Source organism: Crocodylus siamensis, chromosome 3, assembly GCF_052110815.1.
Source record: "Crocodylus siamensis isolate JL-2025a chromosome 3, ASM5211081v1, whole genome shotgun sequence".
NCBI lineage: Eukaryota > Metazoa > Chordata > Crocodylia > Crocodylidae > Crocodylus > Crocodylus siamensis.
Window position 1 is genome coordinate 247106531 of NC_143397.1, and position 25976 is coordinate 247132506.

Consider the following 25976-nt stretch of genomic DNA (forward strand, 5'->3'; position numbering starts at 1 on the left):
CCTGAATCGTGAGTCTCTACTCTGTGCACCCAAGAAGCTGGTAGCCTACCTGGCTGCTGTAGCAGGCTCCTACTCGGTGTGGCTCAGCCACAGAGACGTCTCAGTGGGCATTATACAGCAGTGTCCATCATAGATGCGTTCGAGCCCATCTGCAGAGATGCTGGACAGCTTTATCCAAAGCTCGTAGGTGCTGCTGACACTTTCATCAGTCAGAGCTGGGTGGGCAAAGGCCTCTCTAAAAGAGGGAACTTTGCTTTTGTCCCATTAACTTTGCTTTTGTCCCCTTCTGGGCTGGGCATCCAAAGTAGAGAGGGTCCCAAATTGAAGCCAGGCAGCCTTGAATTTTGAGATAACCTGGACTGGGATTGAGGCTTTCTGGCTGGCTTCTATCGCCCTGAATCTGAGCAGCCTGAAAGCTGGAGACAGGCTGGAGCTGACCTTTGCCATCCTGAGCCCACTTCTAGTTCCAAGAGCATGTCAGACCGCTCTTGTGTCACTGCATACTCCAACATCACCATTTCTGTGAGAGCTGCTCTATGTAGCGTCGGGAGTATTTCAACGTAAAGGTGGAGTTCAGGTACGTTGTATCATCCCTGTTTACTTGAGAGCATGGACAGTACACTCCCCCCTTAAGTACGTACTTATATGCCCCCCCCACAACCCTCCCTGTACAACATGTATGTTTTAAAGTGCATGCATGCTCATGCAAGCTCAGTGAGGAGGGGAAATTGTATTATCCTGATTGTACAGCAAGGGACTGAGGCCAGAGCAGTGATTCACTCAGTGTTGTTGGATGTCAGTGGTGGGGGAGGCGCTTGAATTTAGTGTTCCCAGGCCTTGGTGACCTGATCCCTGGACTGTCCTTCATCATCGTCAAGCAGTCCAAAGCACAGGTGAGGCCCTGCACTCAGGTTCAAGCAATTGGTGTTCAGTTCCTGACTGCAGGACCTTGTATAACTCTGGGCAAGTCCTGTAGACTCAGATCCTCCAAGAAACCTAGATGTCTAAACTTACTTTGGCTTCCTTGGAGGAGCTTGGCCTTAATCTCTGCGGCCCAGTTCTCCACCTGTAAAATAGAGGCAATAATACTTCCTTTGGCTGTCTTGTCTATCTAGAATAGACATTCCTCAGGGTAGGGACCATCCCTTCGTATCTGTTTGTGGGAGCCTGCACTACAATGTGTGGATGCATTACAAGTTGAGACCAGCCTGGTTCTGAGTGGCTCCTAGTGGGCTATTCACCACCATGCCCGGTGCACCGGCAGTGCTCCCATCTCTTTTGCTTTTTATTTCCTGTGTGACACAGGGCTTTTTTGAATAAGGTCCTCTCCAGCTGTGGTATGCAAGAGGAACCAGAATAGGTGCTCCTGTGTGTCTTTTGGACAAATGGTTGTCTGCCAGGTCAGGGAACGGGCCTGATGGGCTGCAGGCCCCTTCCAATTCAGTATGCCAATGTGTCCTTCCCTGCCTGAAATGCTCTAACTGCGTACCAGATCCCTTAGCCATGAACCTCTCAGTCATAGACTATCAATCATAAATCAGCAGAAAAATTAAACTTCACAGAAAAACAGGGCTAGAAGGGCCCTCAGAAGGCCATCTAAGTATCAACTCCTGTTTAAAGCAGAATCAGTGGTGTCTAAACCATCTCCAGTGGTTCCAGTTTCATCTCTGTCCTGCACTGGCAGCTTCAATTATGCATGTATGTTTGCATCTGGGATCCAGAAACAAGGAAGGGGACCTACTGTGCTAGGTGATATATAGACAGTCCCTGCCCCACAGAGACCATGAATTAGGTATCAGGAAGGACACTGTGAGGAGATGAGGAGGAGACAAAGCTTGAGTTTAGTAGAAAAGCAGAGTCAAGCAGAAGGTGGACCTCTTCTAGGGCTTTGGGAGTATATTAACAACCTTTGCAGCAGCAGGACTTTGGCTGCTGTGACCCCCCCTGCTTTACCGGTGGCAGATTAGGGTGTTATGTCATCTGTTGTGTCAGGGTTGATGGTGTAGATTTGCTAAGAGGTTAGAAAAGGGATTTGTAGAGGATGGTCTGGATAAGGATGATCCTGACTCAGGCAGGGGTTCAACTAGATGACTTCTCAAGGTCCCTTCCAGCTCTACTTCTCTATAACTCTAGAATCAGAGCATCAGAAAATTAGGGTTGGAAGGGAACTCAGAAGGTCATCTACTCCAACCCTCTGCTCAACGCAGGGCCATCCCCATCTATCATCATATCCATCCCCATCCCCATCTATATCATCCCAGCCAACGTTTTGTCTAACTGGGTCTTAAAAACCTCCAAGGATGGGGAGTCCACAACCTCTCTGGGTAACCTGTTCCAGTGTTTTATCCAATCTAAACTTCCCTTGTCATCTGCCCCCTGGAGAACGGTCCAGCTCCATCCTCTTTTGAATCCCCCCCTTCAGGTAGTAGAAGGCTGCTATTCAATCCCTCGTCCATCTTCTCTTCTGCAGACTAAATAAACCCAGTTCCCTCCACGTTTCCTCATAAGCCATGTCCCCCAGCCCCCGAACCATTTTTGTTGCCCTCTGCTGGACTGTCTCCAATTTGTCCACATCCTTTCTGTAGTGGGGGGCCCAAAACTGGACACAGTACTCCAGATTTGGTTTCACCAATGCAGAATAAAGCAGAATAATTACTTCCCTTGATATGGTGGCAACGCCCCTACTAATGCAGCCCAGGATGCTGTTAGCCTTCTTCACAGCAAAGGCACACTGCTGGCTCATATTCAGCTTATTGTCCACTGTAACCCTCAGGTCCTTTTCTGCGGAGCTGCTGCCCAGCCAGTCAGTCTCTGGACTGTAGCAGTGCATGAGATTGTTTTGTCCTAAGTGCAGGACTTTGCACTTGTCCTTGTTGAACCTCATGAACTTTTTTTTGGCCCAATCCTCCAATTTGTCTAGGTCACTCTGAACCCTAGCCCTAACCTCCAGTGTATCTACTACTCCCAGCTTGGTGTCATCCACAGACTTGCTAAGGATGCAACCCATCCCATCTTCCAGATCATTAAAGAAGATATTGAACAAAACTGGCCCCAGGACCGACCTCTGGGGTGCTCCACTTGATACTGACTGCCAGCTAGACGTTGAGCCATTGATTACTACTCACTGAGCCCAACAACCCAGCCAGCTTTCTATCTACCTTGCAGTCCATTCATCCAACCATACTTCCTCAGCTTGCTTGCAAGAATGCTGTGGGAGTTGGTATCAAAAGCCTTGGTAAAGTCAAGGTATAGTATATCTACTGCTTTCCCTATATCCATGGAGCCAGTCATCTCACCATAGAAGGCAATGAGGTAGGTCAGGCATGACTTGCCCTTGGTGAATCCATGCTGACTGTTCCTGATCACCTTCTTCTCCGCCAAGTGCTTAGAAATTGATTCTTTGTGGACCTGCTCCATGATTTTTCTGGGGAATGAGATGAGGCTGACTGGCCTGTAGTTTCCTGGATCCTCCTCCTTCCTTTTTTAAAAAATGGGCACTATATTTGTCCTTTTCCAGTAGTCTGGGACCTCCCCCTTTTGCCACGAGTTTTCTAAGATAATGGCCAATGGCTCTGCAGTCACATCAGCCAATTTCCTCAGCACCTTTGGATGCATTGCATCCAGCCCCATGGCCTCTATGTCCCTTCAATGTAATTATTCATTGGTTTATTGGCCTAACTATAGAGAGAGAGACGTAGAAGGGACAAGTGTGTGGAAACCTGTCGCAATGAGTAATGCATGTTATTCTGTTCCATAGCTTATGGGGGAGAGAATGAATCCTGGCAGAAGAACTGCATTGTTCACACCTCGTCCTGGAGCCCCTGCTCGAAGACCTGCGGGCTGGGGATAGCAACAAGAATTTCCAATGATAACCCACAGTGCCAGCTCATGAAAGAAAGTCGCCTCTGCAACTTGCGGCCGTGTGAAGCTGATATAACCAAACACATTAAGGTAGGACCACGTCCCAGCTTCTCTTCCAGGTCACTGATTGGCCAAAAACATGCTGTGAATGTGCCCCGGGACAGCTGCCCTTTGGAAAGTGTGATGGTGACCTTTTGCAAATAAAAGTGATGGGAATGCCATGATTAGCAAATGCATGCTTTGACTTAAATGCATTCTGGCTGGGGGGGGATAGGTCAGCATGTCTCCACATACCACCAGCAACTCTATTCATAACCTGGATATGAACAACTCCCATTGTGGGAGGATTGCTTAAAGCCACCCAGGAGGCGCTGCAAGTGACAGCAGCGTAGGCACCTGTGCCAATCATGAGTTCAGATTTGCCCATTACTCAGCTGACAAAAGCCCGATGGGAAGCTGCGAGGCATCTTTCTATGTAGCTATAACTGTGGAAACCTTCTGCCTGCAACCAGGGGAGGGATGGGGGAAGTGCATTTCCAGGTGCATAAATCCATATCACCTTCCAAATGAGGGCTGTGGAAAGTAGTCTATGACTGATGACATTCAAAGTCCTGAAAATTAAAGGGAGAGGAGGGGTAGGGTGGTGGTTGAGGGGGGAGGCGGGTTGCATTTGCTTTGATTTGTGTGAATGAGGTCAATCTTTTGACAAAAGTGAACTCTGAATATTTTTTTCCTGGTCAGCTTTCTTTTGAAAAGTTTCTGCCTTTCCTCCCTGAAGAATCAGTTTGATTCTCAAATCCACAATGCGACATGGTAAATGGTCAATGCCCTTAAGCTAAATTTGTCATTTGGTGAATAATTTCAGAATGGCAAGATTTGGGGGTCTTACATTGGCTCAAAACAAAAATGAGCTTGTGTTTTACTGAGAAACATGGCCAAAGCCGTGCAATCTTTCTGCTGATACCTGTCCTCGTAGGTTCAAATTAAGCTGTAAGTAACATTTAAGTGGCACATACACATTTGTTTTGGGCCTTCAAGCCTGGCTGAAATGTGGCGTAACAATGCTAACCTAATAAAACAGATGAGGACTGCTAATTGCAGCTGGGTGAAGGTTTTCCATTGTGCTTTTATCAGAAATTGAACGTGTCATGGAAAAACAATATTTTAATATTTTTTCCTACAATTTTTGATAGGGAAGTGTTATTAAGTGAACCTTTTTTTTTTTTTTTTTTTTTTTTTTAGATTTGACATTGAGTTTAGTTTTAAAAATTTAGAACACATGGTTTGTTCCTCCAAAATGAATTATGTCCACAGGTTGGTTGGATTTTTTTTCAACTGATCTTTTCCTGCTCCAACTCTTCAACCAACCTGATCACCTTGGAAAAAAAGAAGATTAAATGGCAAAGGGAAAAAGAAAAGTCTGCCACTTGATGACTTTGCCAAAGTTGGGGAAGTTTTGCAAAGTTGAACTTGGAAATTAAACAGACTGAGGGGGAAAAAAGAGAAAAATACTAAACCTGGATATTATTTATTCATGTTGTTGCACTCAGTGATAGAAAAGGAGAATGGGAGGGAATGACATTTCAAAACTAAAAAAGAATTGGAAATATATTCTATAAAAATAAATGCAAACGAATCCCATTTTGAATCCGAAGAAATGGAAGCGAGTCAGAAATGTCATTGTTTTTCACCATTTACATTTACATTTCTGACCGGATTTACTGCTAACATAAAGGAAGTGCTAGCTGCTTGGAAGAAGGTAGCCAAGGCAGATAGAAAAAGACAATTCAATTAAGATTCACGACCAAAGAAATTAATCTTTATCTCTCTTTCTGCCCTCCCGCCCTGATCTAGCCTGGGAAGAAATGCTTGGCTGTCTATAGAGCTGATGAGCCGATGAACTACACCATTTCAGGCTGCGTGAGCACAAAAACATACAGACCAAAATACTGTGGGGTCTGCACAGACGACAGGTGTTGCACACCCTACAAGTCAAAGACCATTGAAGTGAGTTTTGAGTGCCCGGGCGGAACTGGGTTTTCCTGGAAAATCATGTGGATCAATGCTTGTTTTTGCAACCTGAACTGCAAGAACCCCAATGACATCTTTGCCGATTTGGCACATTACCATGATTACTCCGAGATTGCTAATTAAATTGGCTGAATGCTGGAATGGCCCATTGCTCTGATTTTACAGAGGTTTTAAAATAAAAGAAAAAAGAAAATCTTTCATTTGGTGCTAATGTAACATTTTGTTTTTCCAAGCGGGAAGGGAAAATCCACCTTGCTCAGCACATAATTATTATTATTATTTTGTAGAGATTTTAGATGTGCAGAGTAGCAGCCTTCCCTCTGTTAACAATGGCCAGAGCCCCCTTTCATTAATAGCACGCCAAGTAATCAAACTTAACCGTGTTTCTCAGAGCCCATGACTTGTACAACACAAGTGTTGATCTGCTGTGGATGGCAACAATATTAAAAGTGCAGTAAAGAAACTAATTCCCGAAGGGTGCATCTACACTAGAGAAGTAAGTATGTGGGTTTACTACAATAGTACAGCTTAACCAGTGGGCTATGCTGGGGGATTTTCACCGTCCTGTCAAGGAAACCTGCTCCAAGGTGCAAAATGGGTAACACCACTTTGGCCCAGATTTTGGCCGACCTCAAGCCAAAGCCGATATAATTGAGATTGCCCCAAAGAACATCACGTCAGGGAGCGGGGGCAAGAGGCTTCACTCTCTGCCTTCCCGCTACCCAAATAACAGCAGGAGGCAAAGATGCAAAATCCTGGCATTCGGGGAGTACAAGGCCCTCACGGTGCTGAGGCTGCAGCTGTCTGCGACCTCGCTGAAGGGTCTGAAGGCCATGCCTGATTTACCCCAAATGATCTCTTGTAAACCTGCATGAGCAAGCACGGGCCCACCGAAACTCTGTAACACCGGCATAAAAATTCAGTAAGAGAAAGGGGCCTGAAGACGGACATCAAGCCGTGGATCTAAGTGGGAGGCAAGGAATACCTGGGGTTCCCTCTCTCACTGCCCCTGTACTCAGTGACCTGGATCTTGACTGCCCCGGCGGTTGGGAGCACTTGTGTACAGTGCTTTGGTTCAGGGTGGTTGGTAAAGCAACAGATGTGCTCCTGGGTGTGCAATGGTGAGTCCACACATTCCTACATACGCTGCATCACACCTGTGTGCATACAGCATGGCCACAGATGTACTGTCACATTGACATGCCCTAGTGAAGAACACGACAAAGCAACACAGCCCCGGGGTGGACCTCAGCTAGAGTCATGCCAGGCAGTGCCTTTGCTTACGTTTTCAGTGCTGTGATCTAGCTGCATGCTGCCAGCACTGTGACCGAGTCCCGGCTGAGGCCAGCAAGCACTGCCTTCCTCAAGAGCTGAAAGAAGCCACTGTGAACAGGCACGTGACCTGCAGCTCTAGCAGACACTTGTGCTCAGTGAAGTAAATGCCTTTGAACCGCAGAGCTTTGTTCCAGCCGATTCTGTGCTTTGTTTCTAGCAGAGCTCTGTGGGAGAGAAAAGTGTCCGACTCCCTAGCTGCGGCCTGCGACTCCGGACACTTCCTGGCTCTACAACAAACTCCCGGAGATTTTGGCCCTGGAGCTCTCTGGTTCAGTACCTACAACAATAGGACAGTAATGCTCTCATGGGTTGTCCATCCTACATAGGCTGCAAACAGATGTCTCATGTCAAGCTGGCCCGATTGCCCAGGTTTTGCCTTTGAGCCTTTGCATGCACAGCCCTTTGAGCCGAGGTTTTGCCTTTGAGCCCTTTGCATGCACAGCCCTGCTCAGCTGCATTGCTGCTTGTCAGCGGGTAGGTGGCAAGGGAGAGCACACATCTGCCAAGCTTGTCCCTGGAATGAACAACAATTAAGTTAAATGAGTTACAATTAATTCACAGACCCCCACATAGCAGGGGGAACGTTAGCACATATTATCTGGCATATTTCACAGGTCCTTGAAGCAGAAAGGGTGCGAAGGTCTGGAGGATCCCAGGACAAAAGGCTTTCCCAGGAGAAGTGCAATGCCTGTTGACAGCAGGAGAGTATAGATTCCTTGGAACAGGGACCGTCTCTTTCTATATGCACAGTGTCTACTACAAGGGGTCCTGACCTCCACTGGGGCCAACTAGAGTAATATGAAGATACAATGGAGGAAACAGAGAGCCCAAATCTGATGCTAGAGAAAGGCTGGAATTAGGCTACTGTGAGGGTAAGCAAGGTGGCAATTCTGCAATCCATCCTAAAGCAAGACAATGCAGCCCAATCCTCTTTACCCTGTGCCAGTGATTCTCAGCCAAGCTCCCACAGTATCCTGGTGTGCCTTCAAGGGTGCCGTGGGGTGCCACACAACGTTAGCACTGGTAGCTTTGCAACCGTGACTTACAAATAACCCCAGAGATTTCAGAGAGAAATCCATAGTTTTAGTCTTTCTGAATTCTCTGCAGTAGAAAAGCTGCTGTACCATTTTTCCGTAGGCAAAAAAAGAGTGAAAACTAAGAGCTGTCATTTTTCAAGGGCTGTCTTGAGTCCCTCTAGCAGCCCCTCAATGCGAACTTTCCCTCAGTCGGGATGAAAGATCGAGCACGGTTGGTCTAGAACCTCTGCAAGCAACATGCACCTTTGATGCAGAATAGAAAGTCTCAAGTATATTAAAACGAGGTGCTTCTGCACTGAGTCAAGTATATTTAAAACACTGAGAATTATTATTCAGAACAAGGCACATTGTACTCCAGTTATTACATTCCTGCTAGTAAGATCCTGAGTATTGTTCTTGATATTTAGGTAACGTGGGAGGCTGCAGAGTTCACAATCACTATGCAGTCCTTTAAATTAAGGCACTGTGATATATGTCCCGGTTTCTTTTAGAGGATAAAAAGTCAGAAGGTACTTTAAAAAGAGAAGTACATGAAAATGAAGGGAACCAAATGATTAGTGTTTTCATTAAATACAAGGACATCCTCACTCATACACTTATCATTTCAAACTGTGACTTTTATTTAAATGATCTTACAGAGCTATTTTTGTAACAGATAAGTTCTGAAGCATATAGAAATCTATTGGAAAGACAAACTAGCCTGGGGTTGGGAAGTCTAAGAGATGTAAAAACTTGTGTAATTCAAAGTATGATATTTGTTCATACAACATGGATGTCGGCTTTATGGCTGGAATAATACAGCTATGCAGCAAAGGTAAATAACCATTGAAATGGTTCAGCACTGAATTACTATGCAACTGTCTCCTTATTCAGAAGCTTTAAGAAAATGTGTGTGCACATATGTATATTTATAAGCCATGTTCCTTCTCCTCCTCTTTCTTTGTACCTCTCAACACGCCAGGGTGCAAAAGGAAGCTGCAGGAAATGCAAAAGGCTGTAGGAGGCCTTGTGAGTATATGACAGCCTTGTGTGGCCTTTCAGACTTGCATCTCCTCCTCAGTCCATCATACATCTCCCATCCTAGTGCTGCTCACTTCACTGGATCAAAGCTGAAAAGAGATGCTGTAGAGATGGTGCTGTCAGCTACCCTTTTGCGGTTGGTCTTTATGGCCTGGATGGACCATGCATGAGATGGCAAATGCCATCATCAGCCAAGTCCAGCTCTTCAGGTGACAGAAGTCTCCCTGAAGGTGATCCAACAGATGCTGAGCCTCCTCTTGACTCCATTCAGCTCTGGGAAAGCAGAAGGACAACAGGGGAAGTCTCATTCATCCTGAGAAAGCAGGGCAATCAGCTGGTCATGTCAGGTGTCTGTACACAAATGCACGGAGGCTGGGAAACAAGCAGGAAGAACTGGAGGTCTTCACACAGTCGATGAACTATGGCATGATTGGAGTAACAGAGACATGGTGGGTGCTCTCATGACTGGAGCACTGTCATGGATGGGGACAAACGGTTCAGGAAGGACAGGCAGGGGAGAAGAGGAGGAGGAGTTGCACTTGATGTAAAAGCCACCTGATTGCTCGGAGCTCCAGTATAAAACTGGTGACAGGCTTGTTGAAAGTCTCTGGATTAAGGTTAGATTACAATACAAGGCAGTCGAGGGGACTTAACAGTGGGGGTCTATTACGGACCACCAAGGGAAAGAGCTAGACCAGGAATGCTTAAGTCGGCTCATGGAGGTAGTTAGGTCAAAGGACGTGGTCATCATAGGTGACCTGAATTTTCCAGACATCTGCTGGGAAGAGCAGTCAGCCAGGTCTGACCGCTCACGCAGGTTCCTAGCTGAGATACAGGACCTACATCGAACCCAGGAGGTGCACAGCCCCACCAGGGGGGACGCCTTGTTGGACCTGGTGCTGGCCAGGGGTGATGACCTGGTAAGGGGGCTGCGGGTGCTCGACCACCTGGTTGACGGCGATCATCGCCTGCCGGGATTCACCATCCAGCGCAAGGTAGCAAAGGCCTGAAGCAAGGCAGCAGCCCTAGACTTCAGGACTTCAATTTCATAGGTGATAGGTCACCTGGTCATAGAAGGAAATGAGAGTGGTTAAGCAAAACCTACCCACAACAAACCCGTGCTGGCTGTTCCTTAGTATGTTGGCGTTGGCCAGTCCATTAAGGATGGACTCTTTAATAAACTTTTCTAAGATCTTCCCCGGAATAGAAGTCAGGCTGATGGGCCTATAGTTAGCTGGATGCACTTTCCTCCCTTTCTTGAAGATAGGCACCACATTGGCCTTCTTCCAGTCTTCGGGCACTTCACCAGAGCACCAGGAGTTCTTGAAGATCTATGCCAGGGGCTGGGCTGTGATGCTCGCCAGCTCCTTGAGTACCCTGGGGTGTAGATTGTCAGGGCTGGCTGACTTGAAGGTATCCAGCTTCTGAAGTTGTTCCTTCATGAGGTCAGCATTTATGGAGGGTAGGGGATCCCCCTCACCCAGACCTCCCTGTCCCATGGTGGGCATGGGCGTCCCGTGGGACTGATGAAAGACCAACGTAAAGTACTCATTTAATATGTTGGCTTTTTCCTGGTCTTCAGTTGTCAGTTGCCCCATCTAGTTCAGCAGGGGCCCAATGTTGCCTTGGCTTTTCCTCCGGCTCCCCACATATCTGAAAAAGGACTTTTTATTGTCCTTGAAGCTCAAAGCTAGTTGGAGTTCAGTTGCAGCCTTGGCTTTCCTGGTTTGCTCCCTGCAGGACTGAAGCAGTGCAGAATAATCCTGCTTGGAGGTGAATCCCCTCCTCCATCCTTTATAGGCCTTTCTTTTTAGCCTCAGGAGGTCTGTTAGGTCCCTGGAAAGCCAGGGGGACTGCTGTGCCCTCTTGCTGCCTTTCCTCCGAGATGGAATAGACTTAGCTTGTGCATTGAGGATCGCTCCTTTGAGGAGCAACCACTCTTCTTGAACTTCCCTCTCCCTGGAGTCGTGGCTCCTTAGGGCCTCACTGACAAGCCTTCTGAGCTTGTCAAAGTCAGCTTTCCTGAAGTCAAGGACTTCCATGTTGCTGACCAACTTGCCAGCTTTACGGCGGATGGTGAGGGAGATCAGCTCAATGAGCTAAAGGGAATAGTCGGGGAGGCACTGAGGTCCCGGAGGGGAGGGGAGCCAGGTGTCCAAGAAGAGTCGTCGTTCCTTAAGAAGATGATCCTCCAAGCCCAAAGGGAGGTAATTGCAACACAGATCAAAGGAGGCAGGAGGATGCAAAAGCCCCCATGGCTCAGCAAAACATCCAGGAACATCACCTAGCTAAAAGGGAGGCGTACACCCAATGGAAGGGAGGGGTCATCACCAGGGAGGACTATACCTCGGTTGCTTGGGACTACAGTGGGGCGGTCAGGAAGGCCAAAGCAGAGATGGAACTGGGACTAGCAACCCAGATCAAGGACAAGAAGTCCTTTTTTAAATACAATAGGAGACAAAAAGAAAGTACCGGGTAACGTGGGGCCCCTGCAAGACATACTAGGAAATCTGGTCGTCACGCCAGATGACAAAGCTAACCTATTTAACGACTTCTTTGCCTCCATTTTCCTGAGCAGGGACTGGATCAGCCCCCGCACCGGGACCACCTCAGGCCCCAGGGGAGGCACACCCAGGGTCAGGGAGGATCTAGTTAGGGAACTTCTGGAGGGACTGGATTTCATAGATTTCATAGAAATTAAGGCTGGAAGGGACCTCGGGAGATCATCGAGTCCAGCCCCCCACCCAAGGGGCAGGAAGTCAGCTGCGGTCATAGGATTCCAGCAAGATAAGCATCCAATTTGCTCTTGAAGGTGTTCAATGTAGATGCTTGAACCACCTCCGCTGGCAGACTGTTCCAGACCTTGGACAGTAAAGAAATTCTTCCTTATGTCCAGCCTGAAACGGTCTTGCAGGAGTTTGTGACTGTTCAACCTCATCATCCCTTGGGGCGCTCTGGTGAACAAACGTTCCCCCAGATCCTGGTGGTCACTCCTGATAAACTTATCGGTGGCCATCAGATCACCCCTGAGCCTATGCTTTTCCAGGCTAAAGAGTCCCATGGCTCTCAGCCTGTCATCGTAAGGTCTGTTTTCCTGACCTCTGATCATGCGCGTGGCTCTCCACATCCTTTTTGAATTGTGGAGCCCAAAACTGGACACAGTGCTCCAGCTGCGGCCTCACCAAGGCCGAGTACAGGGGGAGAAGGACATCAAGGGATTTGCTTGAGAAGCATCTATGGATGCAAGCCAACATTTTGGTCGCTTTACTAGCCGCAGCATCACATTGCAGGCTCATGTTCATCTTGTGGTCAGTGATGACTCCCAAGTCTCTTTCGTCCATAGTGCTAGCCAACGTAACACTGCCGAGCCTATAAGGATGCTGCAGGTTTTTCCTCCCAAGGTGGAGAACCTTGCACTTTTCGGTGTTAAACACCATCAGGTTCTTATCCGCCCGTTTGCTGAGCTTGTCCAGGTCAGCCTGGATCACCCGTCTATCTTCTGGCGTGGATGCTTTGCCCCAAAGTTTGGTGTCATCGGCGAACTTGGCCAGTCCACTCCTGACTCCAATGTCCACATCATTAATGAAGATCTTGAACAGGATAGGTCCCAGGACAGAGCCTTGAGGGACCCCACTGCTCACAGGGCACCACGATGAGTGACTGCCATCGATTAAAACCCTCTGGGTCCGACCACGGAGCCAATTTCCCAGCCAGTGGATTGTGGTGGAGCCAAGGCCACAACTGGCCAGTTTGGCCAAGAGGTGATCATGGGATACCAGATCAAAGGCTTTTTTGAAGTTAAGATATATGACATCAATCTCTTCTCCCCTGTCCAGGTGATAAGTCACCTGGTCGTAGAAGGAAATGAGATTGGTCAAACAAGACCTACCCACAACAAACCCATGCTGGCTATCCCTTAGGATGTTAGCCTGGGCCAGTCCATCAAGGATGGCCTCCTTAATAAACTTTTCTAAGATCTTCCCCAGGATAGAAGTCAGGCTAATGGGCCTGTAGTTAGCTGGATCCACTCTCCTCCCTTTCTTGAAAATAGGCACCACATTGGCCTTCTTCCAGTCTTCGGGCACTACACCAGAGCACCAGGAGTTTTCAAAGATCCGTGCCAGGGGCTGGGCTATGACGCTCGCCAGCTCCTTGAGTACCTTGGGGTGCAGATTGTCAGGGCCGGCTGACTTGAAGGTATCCAGCTTCTCAAGGTGTTCCTTCACGAGGTCAGCATTGACGGAGGGTAGGGGATCCCCCTCACCCAGATTTCCCTGTCCCATAGCAGGCATGGGCGCCCCATGGGACTGATGAAAGACTGACGCAAAGTACCTATTTAATAGGTTGGCTTTTTCCTGGGCATCAGTTGTCAGTTGCCCCATCTGGTTTAGCAGGGGTCCAACATAGCCCTTGCTTTTCCTACGGCTCCCCACATATCTGAAAAAGGACTTTTTGTTGTCCTTGATGCTTGAAGCTAGTTGGAGTTCAGTTGCAGCCTTGGCTTTTCTGGTTTGCTCCCTGCAGGACCGGACCAGTGCAGAATAATTCTCCTTGGAGGTGAATCCCGTCCTCCATCCTTTGTAGGCTTTCCTTTTTAGCCGCAGGAGGTTCACTAGGTCCCTAGAGAGCCAGGAGGGCTGCTGTGCCTTCTTGCTGCCTTTCCTCCATGTTGGAATAGATTTAGCTTGTGCATTGAGGATCGCTTCCTTGAGAAGCAACCACTCTTCTTGAACTCCCATCTCCCTGGGGTCATGGTCCCTGAGGGCCTGACTGACAAGCCTCTTGAGCTTGTCAAAGTCGGCTTTTCTGAAGTCAAGGACTTCTGTGTTGCTGACTGACTTGCCAGCTTTACGGCGGATGGTGAAGGTGATCAGCTCGTGGTTGCTGTCACCCAGCTTCCCATCGATCACTAGGTCGCCGATTAGGTTGTCCCCCATAGCCAGTACCAGGTTGAGCAGCACTTTGCCTCTCATTGGCCCATAGACTTCTTGAGTCAGGTAGAGGTCATCCACGCATGAGAGAAAGCTTTGCAACCGCTCAGATTTGGCTGAGTGATCTTCCCAGGAGATGTCCGTGTAATTGAAGTCACCCATGACAACCAAGGTCCTGGAGCAAGCGGCCTCAGTCAGTTCCCGGGTGAACTCCTGGTCAAGCTCGGGACTTTGAGTGGGAGGTCTGTAGTAGACTCCCACCGTTGTGTCCCCTGTGCCATTTTTCCCATGAATTTTTACCCAGAGGGTCTCTAGCTGTCCATGCCGGTCGCCAACATCAGCTTGCAGGGACATGTAGCTTTCCTTCACATAGAGAGCTACACCCCCGCCCCTTTTGTCAACACGATCCCTCCTGTACAGGGTATAGCCCTCTATACCTGTGGTCCAGTCATGGGTGGAGTCCCACCAGGTCTCCGTTATCCCAATGACGTCATAATTCTTTGCACTGAGCAGGAGGATGAGCTCCTTCTGCTTGTTGCCCAGGCTCCTGGCATTAGTGTACAGGCAGGCAAGTGTTCCTTTAGGGGCTCTTGCCTTGCCCACAGATTGTGCCAGGGCTGGGGCAGGGGTGGGCTCCCTTAAGTGCCTTGGTCTGCTGGCTTTGCAAGGGTTGCTCAGCGGGCCAGCAGTGGCAGTAGTCCCCCCATCCTCCAGCGGGCTTAGTTTAAAGCCCAGTGGAGCAGGTCAGCCAGCCTGGCTGAGAAGAGCCTCCTCCCCAGGGAAGAGAGGTGGAGGCCATCTCTTCCCAGCAGCTCGCTGCTTCTCTCACCAAAGAGCTGGCTGTGGTCATGGAAGCCAAGGCCTTCCTGATGACACCAGCTCCGCAGTCTTTGGTTCACTGCATGGATCCTCCTCTCCCACCTCAGCCCATAGCCCGAGACTGGGAGGATCGACAAAAACACCACCTGAGCTCCCAGACCCCTAAGCCCCGCTCCCAACTCCCTGTAGCGCCTCATGACCTGGCTGGGGGTGCTCCAAGCCGTGTCATCGGTGCCCACGTGAATAAGGAGCATGGAGTAGTGGTCTGTGGGCCGGAGGAGCTGTGGGATCCTCTCCGCAATGTCTCGGATGTGGGCCCCGGGGAAGCAGCAGACTTCCTAGGCTAAGGGGTCGGGGCGGCAGATTGCCCCCTCAGTGCCCCGCAGGATGGAGTCTCCCACAACAAACACCCTTCGCTTTGTCTTGGGGAGAGCGGGGGCAGTAGCTGTGGTTGAGCCTGGGTTGCCTGCAGGAGCCAGCAACTGAGCAGGCTCTGCTGGGGCTGCAAGAGGTGCGAACCTGTTGCTAAGCTCCGGCGAGGGAGGGGCCTTGGTGTGGCGGGCCTTCGGGCCCTTGACCACCTTGGTCCATGCCCCTGACTGGGCAGAGCAGGAGGTCCCAGAGTCCTCCTTAGTCATGGAGGGAGACGGTGATGTATTTAAATCAGCTGGTCCAGATGATCTCCACCCCGGAGTGCTGAGGGAATTAGCTGAGGTCATTGCGGGACCCCTGGCATGGCTTTATGAATCACACATGGTGCTCTGGTGTGGTGCCAGAGGACTGGAAGAGGCCCAACATGGTTCCCATTTTCAAAAAAGGGAGGAAGGAGGACCCAGAAAACTTTAGGCCAGTCAGTCTTATCTCGATCCTGGGTAAGCTTTTTGAGAGAATTATTCTGGCACATGTCCTTGAGGGGCCACATCCATGATGGGCCAGCAGGGGAGATTATGCTTAGGGGCAACCAACACGGGTTCATTTGAAGCAGGTCCTGTCAGACCAACCTGGTGGCCTTCTATGACCAGGTCACCAAATCCTTAGATGCAGGGGTAGCAGAGGACATTGTCTTCCTGGACTTTCGGAAGGCCTTCGACACTGTCTCTTACCCCGTTCTCATTAAGAAACTGGGGGACTGTGGTGTCGACACCTACACAGTCAAATGGGTCGCCAACTGGCTGGAGGGCCGTACCCAGAGGGTGGTGGTGGATGGGTCATTTTTGACCTGGAGAGATGTGGGCAGTGGGGTCCCCCAGGGCTTGGTCCTTGGGCCCACATTGTTCAACATCTTTATCAGTGACTTTGATGAGGGGGTAAAAAGCACCCTATTCAAATTTGCTGATGACACTAAGATGTGTGGGGGGATGTGGGCATGCTAGAAGGGAGGAATAGGATGCAATAGGACCTAGACAGGTTACAGGGGTGGGTGGACGAGAATAGGATGGGATTCAACACTGACAAGTGCAAGGTGCTGCACCTGGGGAGGAAGAGCCAGCAGCATACCTAGAGGCTGGGGAACTCCCTTCTCATCAGTGCTGAGGCAGGAAAGGATCTGGGAGTCATCACTGACTCCAAGATGAACATGGGCTGGCAGTGTGGGGAGGCAGTCAGGAAGGCCAACCGCACCTTGGCATGCATCCACAGATGCATCTCGAGCAGGTCCGAAGAGGTGATCCTCCCCCTCTATGCGGCACTGGCCAGGCCACAGCTGGAGTACTGCATCCAGTTCTGGGCGCCACACATCAGGAGGGATGTGGACAGCATGGAGAGGGTCCAGAGGAGGCCACTTGCATGATCGGGGGCAGCAGGGTAAGCCCTATGAGGAGAGGCTATGGGACCTGAACCTGTTCAGCCTCCACAAGAGAAGGCTGAGGGGGGATCTTGTGGCCTGTTATAAACTAGTCAGGGGGGACCAGCAGGCACTGGGGGAGTCCCTGTTCCCCCGAGCACCGCCAGGAGTGACCAGGAATAACCGTCACAAGCTGGCAGAGGATAGATTTAGGCTAGACATCAAGAGGTGCAACTTCACGGTCAGGGCGGCTAGGGTCTGGAACCAACTTCCAAGAGAAGTGGTGCAGGCTCCTGCCCTGGGGGTCTTTAAGAGGAGGCTAGATGAACACCTTGCTGGGGTCCTTTGACCCCAGTACTCTTTCCTGCCATGGCAGGGGGTCGGACTAGATGATCTGCTCAGGTCCCTTCCGACCCTACTAACTATGAATCTATGAAGGTCAGAGCGAAGAGCAACAAGGGTGTTGTTGCGGTGGGGGTCTGTGATAGACCACCAGGAGGAAGTGGTGGATGAGGCTTTCTTCAATCAGCTAGCAGAAGTTTTCAGATCACAAGCCCTGGTTCTCATAGGGGGACTCCAATCACCCTGACATCTGCTGGGAGGGCAACACAGCAGTGCGCAGGCAAGCCAGGAAGTTTCTGGAGAGTTGGGGACTACTTCTGGGTGCAAGTGTTGAAGACGCTCACAGGGGCCGTGCTCTTCTTGACCTGCTGTTCACAAACAGGGAAGAATTGGTGGGGAATATAGTAGTGAATGGCAACTCAGGCAGCAGCAACCACGAGATGATTGAGTTCAGGATCCTGAGGAAAGGAAGGATGGAAAGCAACACAGTGAGGACCCTGGACTTCAGAAAAGCGGACTTCGACTCGGTCAGAGAAATCATGGTCAGGATCCCCTGGGAAGCCAGTCTGACAGGGAGAGCAGTCCAGGAGAGCTGGCTGTACTTTAAAGAAACCTTACTGGGGGCACAGGAACGTTAAACCATCCCAATGTGCAGGAAGAGGGAAGTGATTATTCCTCTCTATTTTGCACTGGTGAGGCCACATCTGGAGTGCAGTGTCCAGTTTTGGGGCCCCCACTATAGAGAGGATGTGGGGGCAAGTTGGAGAGAGTCCAGCAGAGAACAATGGAAATGGCACAGGGGCTGGGGGACATGATTTATGAGGAGAGGCTGTGGGAACTGGGCTTACTTAGTTTGGAGAGGAGATGGAGAGGATTTAATAGCAAACTTTACCAGAAGGAAGGTCCAAAGAGGATGGAGCTGGACTGCTCTCGGTGAGGGCAGATGACAGAGCAAGGAGCAATGGGCTCAAGTTGCAGCAAGGGAAGTTTAGGTTAGATATTAGGAAGAATTGTCTCACTAGGAGGGTGGTAAAACACTGGAACAGGTTACTCAGAGAGGTGGTGGGATCTCCATCCTTGAAGGTTTTTAAGACCTAGGTAGACAAAGCCCTGACTGGGATGATCTAGATGGGGCTGGATCTGCTTTGAACAGGGGATTGCACTAGATGATCTCCTGAGATCCCTTCCAACCCCAATTTTCCATGATAGTTTCTGTACTGATTTGTGAAGAATTAGAATTAAACACAGGTTGTCAGCTGTACTCCTTAAATAATAGGATAACTAGAAATGCTGTGGGACTATGGCTGAATGAGGGGAATCTGCACTCTTAAATACATCTTTACCCTCTTTCTTGGAGTTAAAGATGATGCCTGAGAGTTCAACTCAGAGCCTCTGCTTGGTTTGGTGGAAAAGCTCAACTTGCACTACAGAAGTTAAAATTGTGCCTACCGCGGCAGCGACAGCTCTTCTGGAGAAGGGCCCCTCTTCTGTAGAGAGAATGGCGGTGATGTTTCACAGCGTAAAGCAGAGTGTGGCAACGCAAGCCCAGGTCACAGCCTGTCCACGTGCATGGCGCACGGACAACAACAAAGCCTCCTGAAAGTCTGTCCAGCGCTGCGGCAGATGCTCTCTGGCTGCAAAACAGTACCCCAACACAAAGAGGGTTACAATTGTGGGGAGCAAAGCAAGCAGCTTTCCCCACAACTGTGCTCTCCCACTCAGTGCAGCTGGGGACCACAAGAGCCACATCTAGATGAGTGCCCTGGTTGTGGCCTCAGGCTGGGTGGATTCAGCAGCAGTGTGGCCTCCTGCGTTCAGGGGAAGGGCAGTGGCAGCAGCACACCCCCTCTTCTGCTGTGCTTGGAGCAGCTGTGAGCCAGGGGAGAGGGGAAAGCTGTGCAGACATCTAGTACCCCCTTTGTACAGCAGATGCCCATAGCCTGGGGCAGGGGATGGCGGTTGACATTCATCTGCAGGTTTGGATAGTGGCAGGGGGTGGTGGGTGTGCATATGCATACCTAGTCGGCCCCTAGGCCCAGGATCTACCAAGAGAGGCTCTGGGATCCACCTGTAGATCGGGATTCCCAGGTTGGTGACTGCTGCTCTAGGAGGTGCTGAAGCTTTTAACATGGAGAATTGCAATAGGTATCTCAGACCAGGATCCAGCACAGCCATGCCAAGGCCTGCCCAATCAGCCATGACCCTTGCAGCTGCACAGCCTAGAGGCACCAGGTGAACCGTGGGTCCAAGTGAGGCAGAGCGACCGAATGCAATACAAGCTGTAAGGAGAGGAGGATTCATAGGGACTGATTGAGGAGCTGGAAAAGTTTAGCCCTAGCCTGAGCAGCACCTTCGTGTTTAATTGCAGCCTACAAAGATGCTGTTCCCTAGTACTGCAGGCAGCCGGCTGGTTGCGTGGGACACCTCGTTCCTTGCCAGAACCTCCCGTGCACTAGTCCTGGCGACCACAAGCTACACAGGAAGTGCCAGCAGGTCCCTTTGCACAGCCAGAGGGATTGGATGGCTTCCTGTTCTTCTCCAGCGAGAAAAATGAACTGCTTAACAGGCTGACCGTGGCCTGCGGCAGTTAAGAAAACAATGATCTGCTGCACTTTTCTTTTGGTGCACGTTCCCCCTGCCAGCAGAGCCAAGAGGGAATTTCAGTCAAGCTCCTCTCAAGGATTTCCGCTGCTGTTTCAGGCAACCCTGGTTACATAGCTTCACAGTCGGGGTTTGTCAAAACCCTTGCTGTGACATGCCAGGAGGGTATCCCCCCCCATTCAATGGTTCTGAATTTAGGGGAGACAGCTGAAGGAGGAGTGGTGGGGGCAGACGGAGGTCATATTGTCATAGGAAGTTAAGGATGAAAGGGGCCTCAGGAGGTCACATCTTGTCCAGCCCCCCGCTCAAAGCAGGACCAGCCCCAGCTAGATCATCCTAGCCCAGGCGTCGTCTACCCAGGTCTTAAAAAACCTACAAGGATGGGGAGTCCACCAGGTCTCTGGGTAACCTGTTCCAGTGTTTTATACGCATCCTAGTGTGAAACTTCTTCCTAATATCCAAGCTAAATTTGCCTTACTGCAACTTGAGCCCATTGCTCCTTGTTGTGCACCTGCCACCACTGAGAACAGACCAGCTCCATCCTCTTCTGAACTCCCTTCAGGTAGTTGAAGGTTGCTATTAAATCCTGCACCAAGTCTTTTTTTCTGCAGGCTAAATAAGTCCAGTCCCCTTAGCCTTTCCTCTCAAGTCATTGCCCAGTCCCAAACAATTTTTTTTTGCCCTTCACTGGACTCCCTCCAAATTTCTCCACATAGTTTCTGTAGTGGGGGGCCCAAAACTGAATACAGGACTCCAGATGTGGCCTCACCAGTGCTGAATAGAGAGGGGAATAATCACTTCCCTTGACCTACTGCTAACACCTACCAGTGCAGTCCAGTATGCTATTAGCCTTCTTGATAACAAGGGCACACTGCTGGCTTATATTCAGCTTATTGTCCACTGTAACCCCAGGTCCTTTTCTGCAGAGCTGTTGCCCAGCCAGTCATCGGTGCATAGCACTTGGCCTTGTTGAACCTCATGAGATTTCTTTCAGCCCAGTCCTCCAATTTGTTTAGGTCACTCTGAATCCAAGACCTACCCCCCCAGCATATCTACTACTCCCCCACCCCCTTGGTATCATCTGCAAACTATGCCACCTTTCAGGTCATTGACACAGATATTGAACAAAACCAGTCCCAGGAGTGAGCCCTGGGGCACTCCACATAACACTGGCTGCCAACTGGACATCAAGCCATTGATTACTATCCTCCGAGCCCAAAGCTCCAGCCAGTTTTCTATGCATCTTACAGTCCATTGAGCCTGTACTTCCTTAGCTCGCCTGTGAGAGCCTTGTGGGAGACCATATCAAAAGCCTTGCTTAAAAAAAAAAAAAAACACACAACAGAAAACCAAATAAACCAAAACAAAACCAAACAAAACATTAAAAAAAAACAACTCTCATCTATTAGACCAACTGAGTAGTTGGAAAAAAGTTCTTAGCAAGGTTTCAGGCTCAGTCACCCTTTGTCAGGCAAAGGAAGTCTCATCAGTCTCAGCCGAGATTCCCTATGCCTCACAAAGGGCGACTTTGCCCAAAAACTTGCTAAGAACTTTTTTCCAACTACTCAGTTGGTCTAATAAAAAAATATCACATCTACCCAAAGAACATTATCTGTCTGTGCCCTTAGACCAACATGGCTACAACCAAAACCCCTTGCTAAAAATCAAGCTAAACCACATCCACAGAGACCACCATCTCATCATAGAAGGCAACCAGGCAGGTCCAAATTAAAGTCAGAGAAAAGCTGCAAATCCACTTCTTCCTGGAAATTCTGATCCCTTCAATTGCTTCCCTTGTAAGGACAGTTCAATTTATACCACTTGTACTTGCTAAGCTCCCTTTATCCAAATCAGGCATCTGTGCACTTCTATTAATCTGCCTCAGTTCTCCTAGCAGTTTTTGTGCAGTGAACTCAAGTGGTACTGTCCTAGCTCCCCCAGCCCTCCCCTAAATGTATCAACTTTGAACCCCGTTGCTGAACAGGGCATGGCAGTCCAGGGTGGGGTGGGGCAGCGCACAACTCCAGTCCAAGTATTTTCTGTAGTACAGATAACCAAGCATAAAGGCGTTAAATACATGCTGAAGGTCAGCATCCTAGGAAAACAGATGCAATTCCCATTAGCTTGAATTAGAGCTGTGTATGCATTGGTACTAAAAACAAAACAAAAACAAAACATACAACCCCTCCCCAGGTTTTATGATTTTCGATGCAACATGAAAAGGCTTAAAAGGAACCTGGACGATGCTGCCGTTGAGCTCTGCCAAACGCACAGTGCTCTTTGCAGGTGAAGGCGGGAGGATGCCGGTGTCCTGGATGTGAAGGCACAGAAAAGGGACTGCATCCTACTCAACTTCACTCAAGGGAACTTGCTGGCCAAGCAGTTTAACCTCCTTCTCAGTTCACCCATTTTTTAGAAGGGCGATTACTCTGCAACATCAGTGCTCCTGGGAAGGTTAACATGATTTTGAATACTTCCATCATAGGCAGCTAGAAGTGCCAATACATACAGCACAGCCAGCAGAGAGGTCCCATGGCTCCCACGCATTTGGATAACAGGACTTCTGCACCGCCAGGGAAGGGGTAGGATGCCACATAGGGTGAAGAATCAAGCTCATGCAAGCTCCACCATTAGATAATGGGTACTGAATACTGGAAGCTAGAAGTGGGAGAGGAGCAGCAAGTGGAAAAAAGTCTCTACATACCCTGCTCTCTCCCAGTGACATGGGATACTAGGCTTGACAGGCCTACAGTCTAACCCAGTAAATGGCAATTCTTATGGATTAGATGGAACAGGAGAGAGGGAAAAGCGTTCATTTAGGAGAGCAGGAAAAAAAAAAAAAAAAAAAAGTGAGGATGACTTAAAATGCTGCCTCGCGTCATTACTGCTCCTAGGGCAAGTCTACCAGACTGCACGCTTTTGGTGCCGCATGGGTTGTTTCTCACTGTATTGCACAGTAGCATTGGTGTCACAATTTGCAGCAGCACACGTAGATGTGCCCCTAGGTACTGAGAGGGGCTGAAGAACCCTTCAGGTCGCGAGCAGGAGCACAGGTTCTTCTACCCTTACCCAAGGGAGAGAAGTTCTTGAGGGAGCAGAAGAGACGAGGGATCCCCACCACTCTCCTGCCTCCCTGCAGTACAGAAGTGGAAGCATGCAATACATCACCTGCCTACACTATACACACTGAACTGAGGGATTGGTCAGAGCAAGCGCTGTACAACATAGCCAGAGAAGAAGCATGGAGAAAACGCACAGAAGAGTTCACTCGTCTTGGAAGACAGCTGTGCTCGAGATGCAGGATGAAGACACAAGACATTGCAAAGTTACAAATTTATTTATTTTTTTTAAATAAATACAAATACTTCATTAAGAAACTTTTCTGGATAGACTTTACACAGTAGCTTTATTCGCTCTTTAAAAATTTGCCTGTTCCTCCTAACAAGCCATTATGGAAATTCTGCACAAAAGTGTTAGTTAAATGTGAAGTAACCTAAACTGCATTCTTCTGAACATGGAGAGCAACCCAAAATATTTAAGTGTATTAAAGTATTACCACTTGCTATTTAATTGCTCAGTATCTGAATTTTCATGTCTATGTAATAATTGTGATGTAGCAAATGCATACCAAGCAAGTGAAAACCTGTCCAAATACAGGAATGGAAGGAAAAAAAGATAGACTGAAGAACATCCAACACCTAGGGAAAAAAAAAAAAAAAAAAAAAAAAGTGGGTAGTTGATAGATACCAAACCCACTAACTTTCAAAAGAACGTAACCTGAGAGCTATCAGTAGGTTACGTTAAGAGATGCAGAAATCAGCACGTCACTAGATTTACAGTCATTAACCACTAGATTTCTCAGTTACAGTGTTGCCCCTTCCACCACGTTGGACTGTACTTTTCAGCACCAATAAGTTCTAATCAGAAATTAAAAAAAAACCCTCCAGTAATTAGTGGCCGTGGAATGTACAATAATTACAAGCCATCCCACAGTTCATCTTTCTGGATCTAGAACAGCTGGAACTGGCTTTATCACAGAATTATTACACTTCTGCTAGACAAAAACCCTCTCAAGCTGCAAAGATTAAAAACAAACAAGAAAACCTCACATGAAGTGGTAATCAAGCTGCTTCCAACAACTATTCATTGCCGTTGTGCAGTTGCTCCAGGTATTATAAGCAAGCCAACCCTCTGCCACATCATCCAAGATCCCACCAAAAAGGAAGTGCTACTTGACTTACAAAAATTAAACCTTGTTAAGCAGGTTTTTAGGTACTAAAAGGGGGAAAAGAGTGGAGCTAAAATCTCAAAGTAAAAAGTGAAATACAAAAAAAATAAACTTAGAAAGATTTAGCTTCCCTTGAAGTCACATTAAGTTGCCTATTGTTGTAGCATATAGTTGTACTTAGGAAGAAGATGGGCTCGGAGTACTAATGAATTAGAAGGCCTATAAAAATGCACAATGCAGTTGAGTTATTCAGTGATTGGAGATTAAACTATGTACAATGTGTTAACTCCAGCTTCAACATGAGGCTGTAACTAAGCCACCCATAATGCATTGATTTTCTCATTGATATTTAAAAAAAAAAACAAAACCTGTGCCACAAACTGGGTCAGTTTATTCAGAGTAAATGAGACATAGAAAGCAGGAGCACATCTGCTTCCAATATTTGTTTGAGGAGGAGATTTGGTTAAATGGGAATTTACCATGTTTACAGCCATGTGAATTTTTGGCAAATATCCTTTAGAATTTGGCATCAGTTGGAGGAGGGCACAATAGCAGCAACCATCAATTAAAATAAAGATCTAGCAATTGAGATGCTTACTTTCTTTGGTCCCCATCAAACTCTAAAACAGTTCATCTCACAGAACAGCCTGAGATTAATGCCAGTTATGTTTTGCAATGCACAGTGGGCAGCCATTGAAGTTTAACTTTTCGGACTACAACCAGATATTTTTTTCTTTTAAAAACTGTATTTAACAGGAGACTTCCATGGACTTGGGGCTGGATTGTTCAGCATTGTTTGCAGAGTTAGGAGTGAGCTCAATGCGCGTGTCTGTGTGAGAACGGTTCCTGGTGCCCTCGCCAGTGTGAGATCTGCTTCTTGTTCCCTCCCCAGTATGGGATCTGCTCCTCTGTCCTTCCAAAGAGGTCACGCTGGAGCCAGATGCTGTACGGGATCTCATCAGTCTGGTCATGCTGGCTGAAGGCACTGAAAGCAGAGTTCTGTGTTAATAACTTCCTGTGAAGCAATTCAAAGGTGCTTGAAAGCAAGTCTAGGCTTTTAATTCAGCACTCATAACATGAAGCTTGACCCTGACCACCTAAAGCACATTTGTTTTATGCAAAGGGTGCAACATTCAGCAGGTGTGATAGTTTGCAGGGTTGGGTCTTCCAGCAACCTGCAGTGCTGTGCAACTATAAGGTACGTAGGAAAAAGGAATACACACTGAACAAATGGGACAGACCATATTTACAAATGCCACCCCTGCCCTTCCCACACTGCCCCAACCCCAAACACAGTAATCGCAACTGGTTAAAGCAGACTGGGCTATTAGCTTAATTGTTATTTCAGCAGTTCTGATTTGCATGCCACAAGTTTGCTTTTCACAAGCCTCCAGAGAAGAGTCATGCGCATGATCAGAGGTCAGGAAAACAGACCTTATGACAACAGGCTGAGAGCCATGGGGCTCTTTAGTCTGGAAAAGCGCAGGCTCAGGGGTGATCTGATGGTGACCACCAGTATCTGGTTCACCAGAGCGACCCAAGGGATGATGAGGTTGAACAGTCATAAAACTACTACAAGACCGTTTCAGGCTGGACATAAGGAAGAATTTCTTTACAAGGTCTGGAACAGCCTGCCAGAGGTGGTTCAAGCACCCACATTGAACACCTTCAAGAGCAAACTGGATGCTTATCTTGCTGGGATCCTATGACCCCAGCTGACTTCCTGCCCTTTGGGCAGGGGGCTGGACTCGATCTTCTGAGGTCCCTTCCAGCCCTAATGTCTATGAAATTATAGTAAGCCCTGAAACACATGAAGTCTAACCAGATTCAGATCTGACAGATAATAAACACTGCATCCTGTAAATAATGTGCACTAGCTTTACTGCCAACTCTAGCATTCACAGAAGGTTTAGTTTCCTCCTCCACTTTTAATATTCAGTTTAAATAGCCATGCTGTAGGGAATGAAATATGCACATAATACAAAGGT

The 25976-nt window shown here is 48.4% G+C and overlaps 2 protein-coding genes across 2 annotated transcripts in view; one reads left to right on the forward strand and one right to left on the reverse strand.

Moving 5' to 3' along the window:
- The window catches only part of CCN4 (cellular communication network factor 4), a 50863-nt gene extending 44773 nt beyond the window's left edge, over nt 1–6090 (forward strand). Inside the window, exons 4-5 of the mRNA XM_090040681.1 lie at nt 3758–3951; nt 5716–6090. Of these exons, the coding sequence (XP_089896807.1) occupies nt 3758–3951; nt 5716–6015 (494 nt within the window). The 3' untranslated portion in view covers nt 6016–6090. The remainder of the gene's footprint in view (nt 1–3757; nt 3952–5715) is intronic.
- Nucleotides 6091–23082: 16992 nt separating this feature from the next.
- NDRG1 (N-myc downstream regulated 1) overlaps nt 23083–25976 on the reverse strand; it is a 44092-nt gene continuing 41198 nt past the window's right edge. The window contains exon 16 of the mRNA XM_090040682.1: nt 23083–24973. Within this exon, the coding sequence (XP_089896808.1) occupies nt 24738–24973 (236 nt within the window). The 3' untranslated portion in view covers nt 23083–24737. The remainder of the gene's footprint in view (nt 24974–25976) is intronic.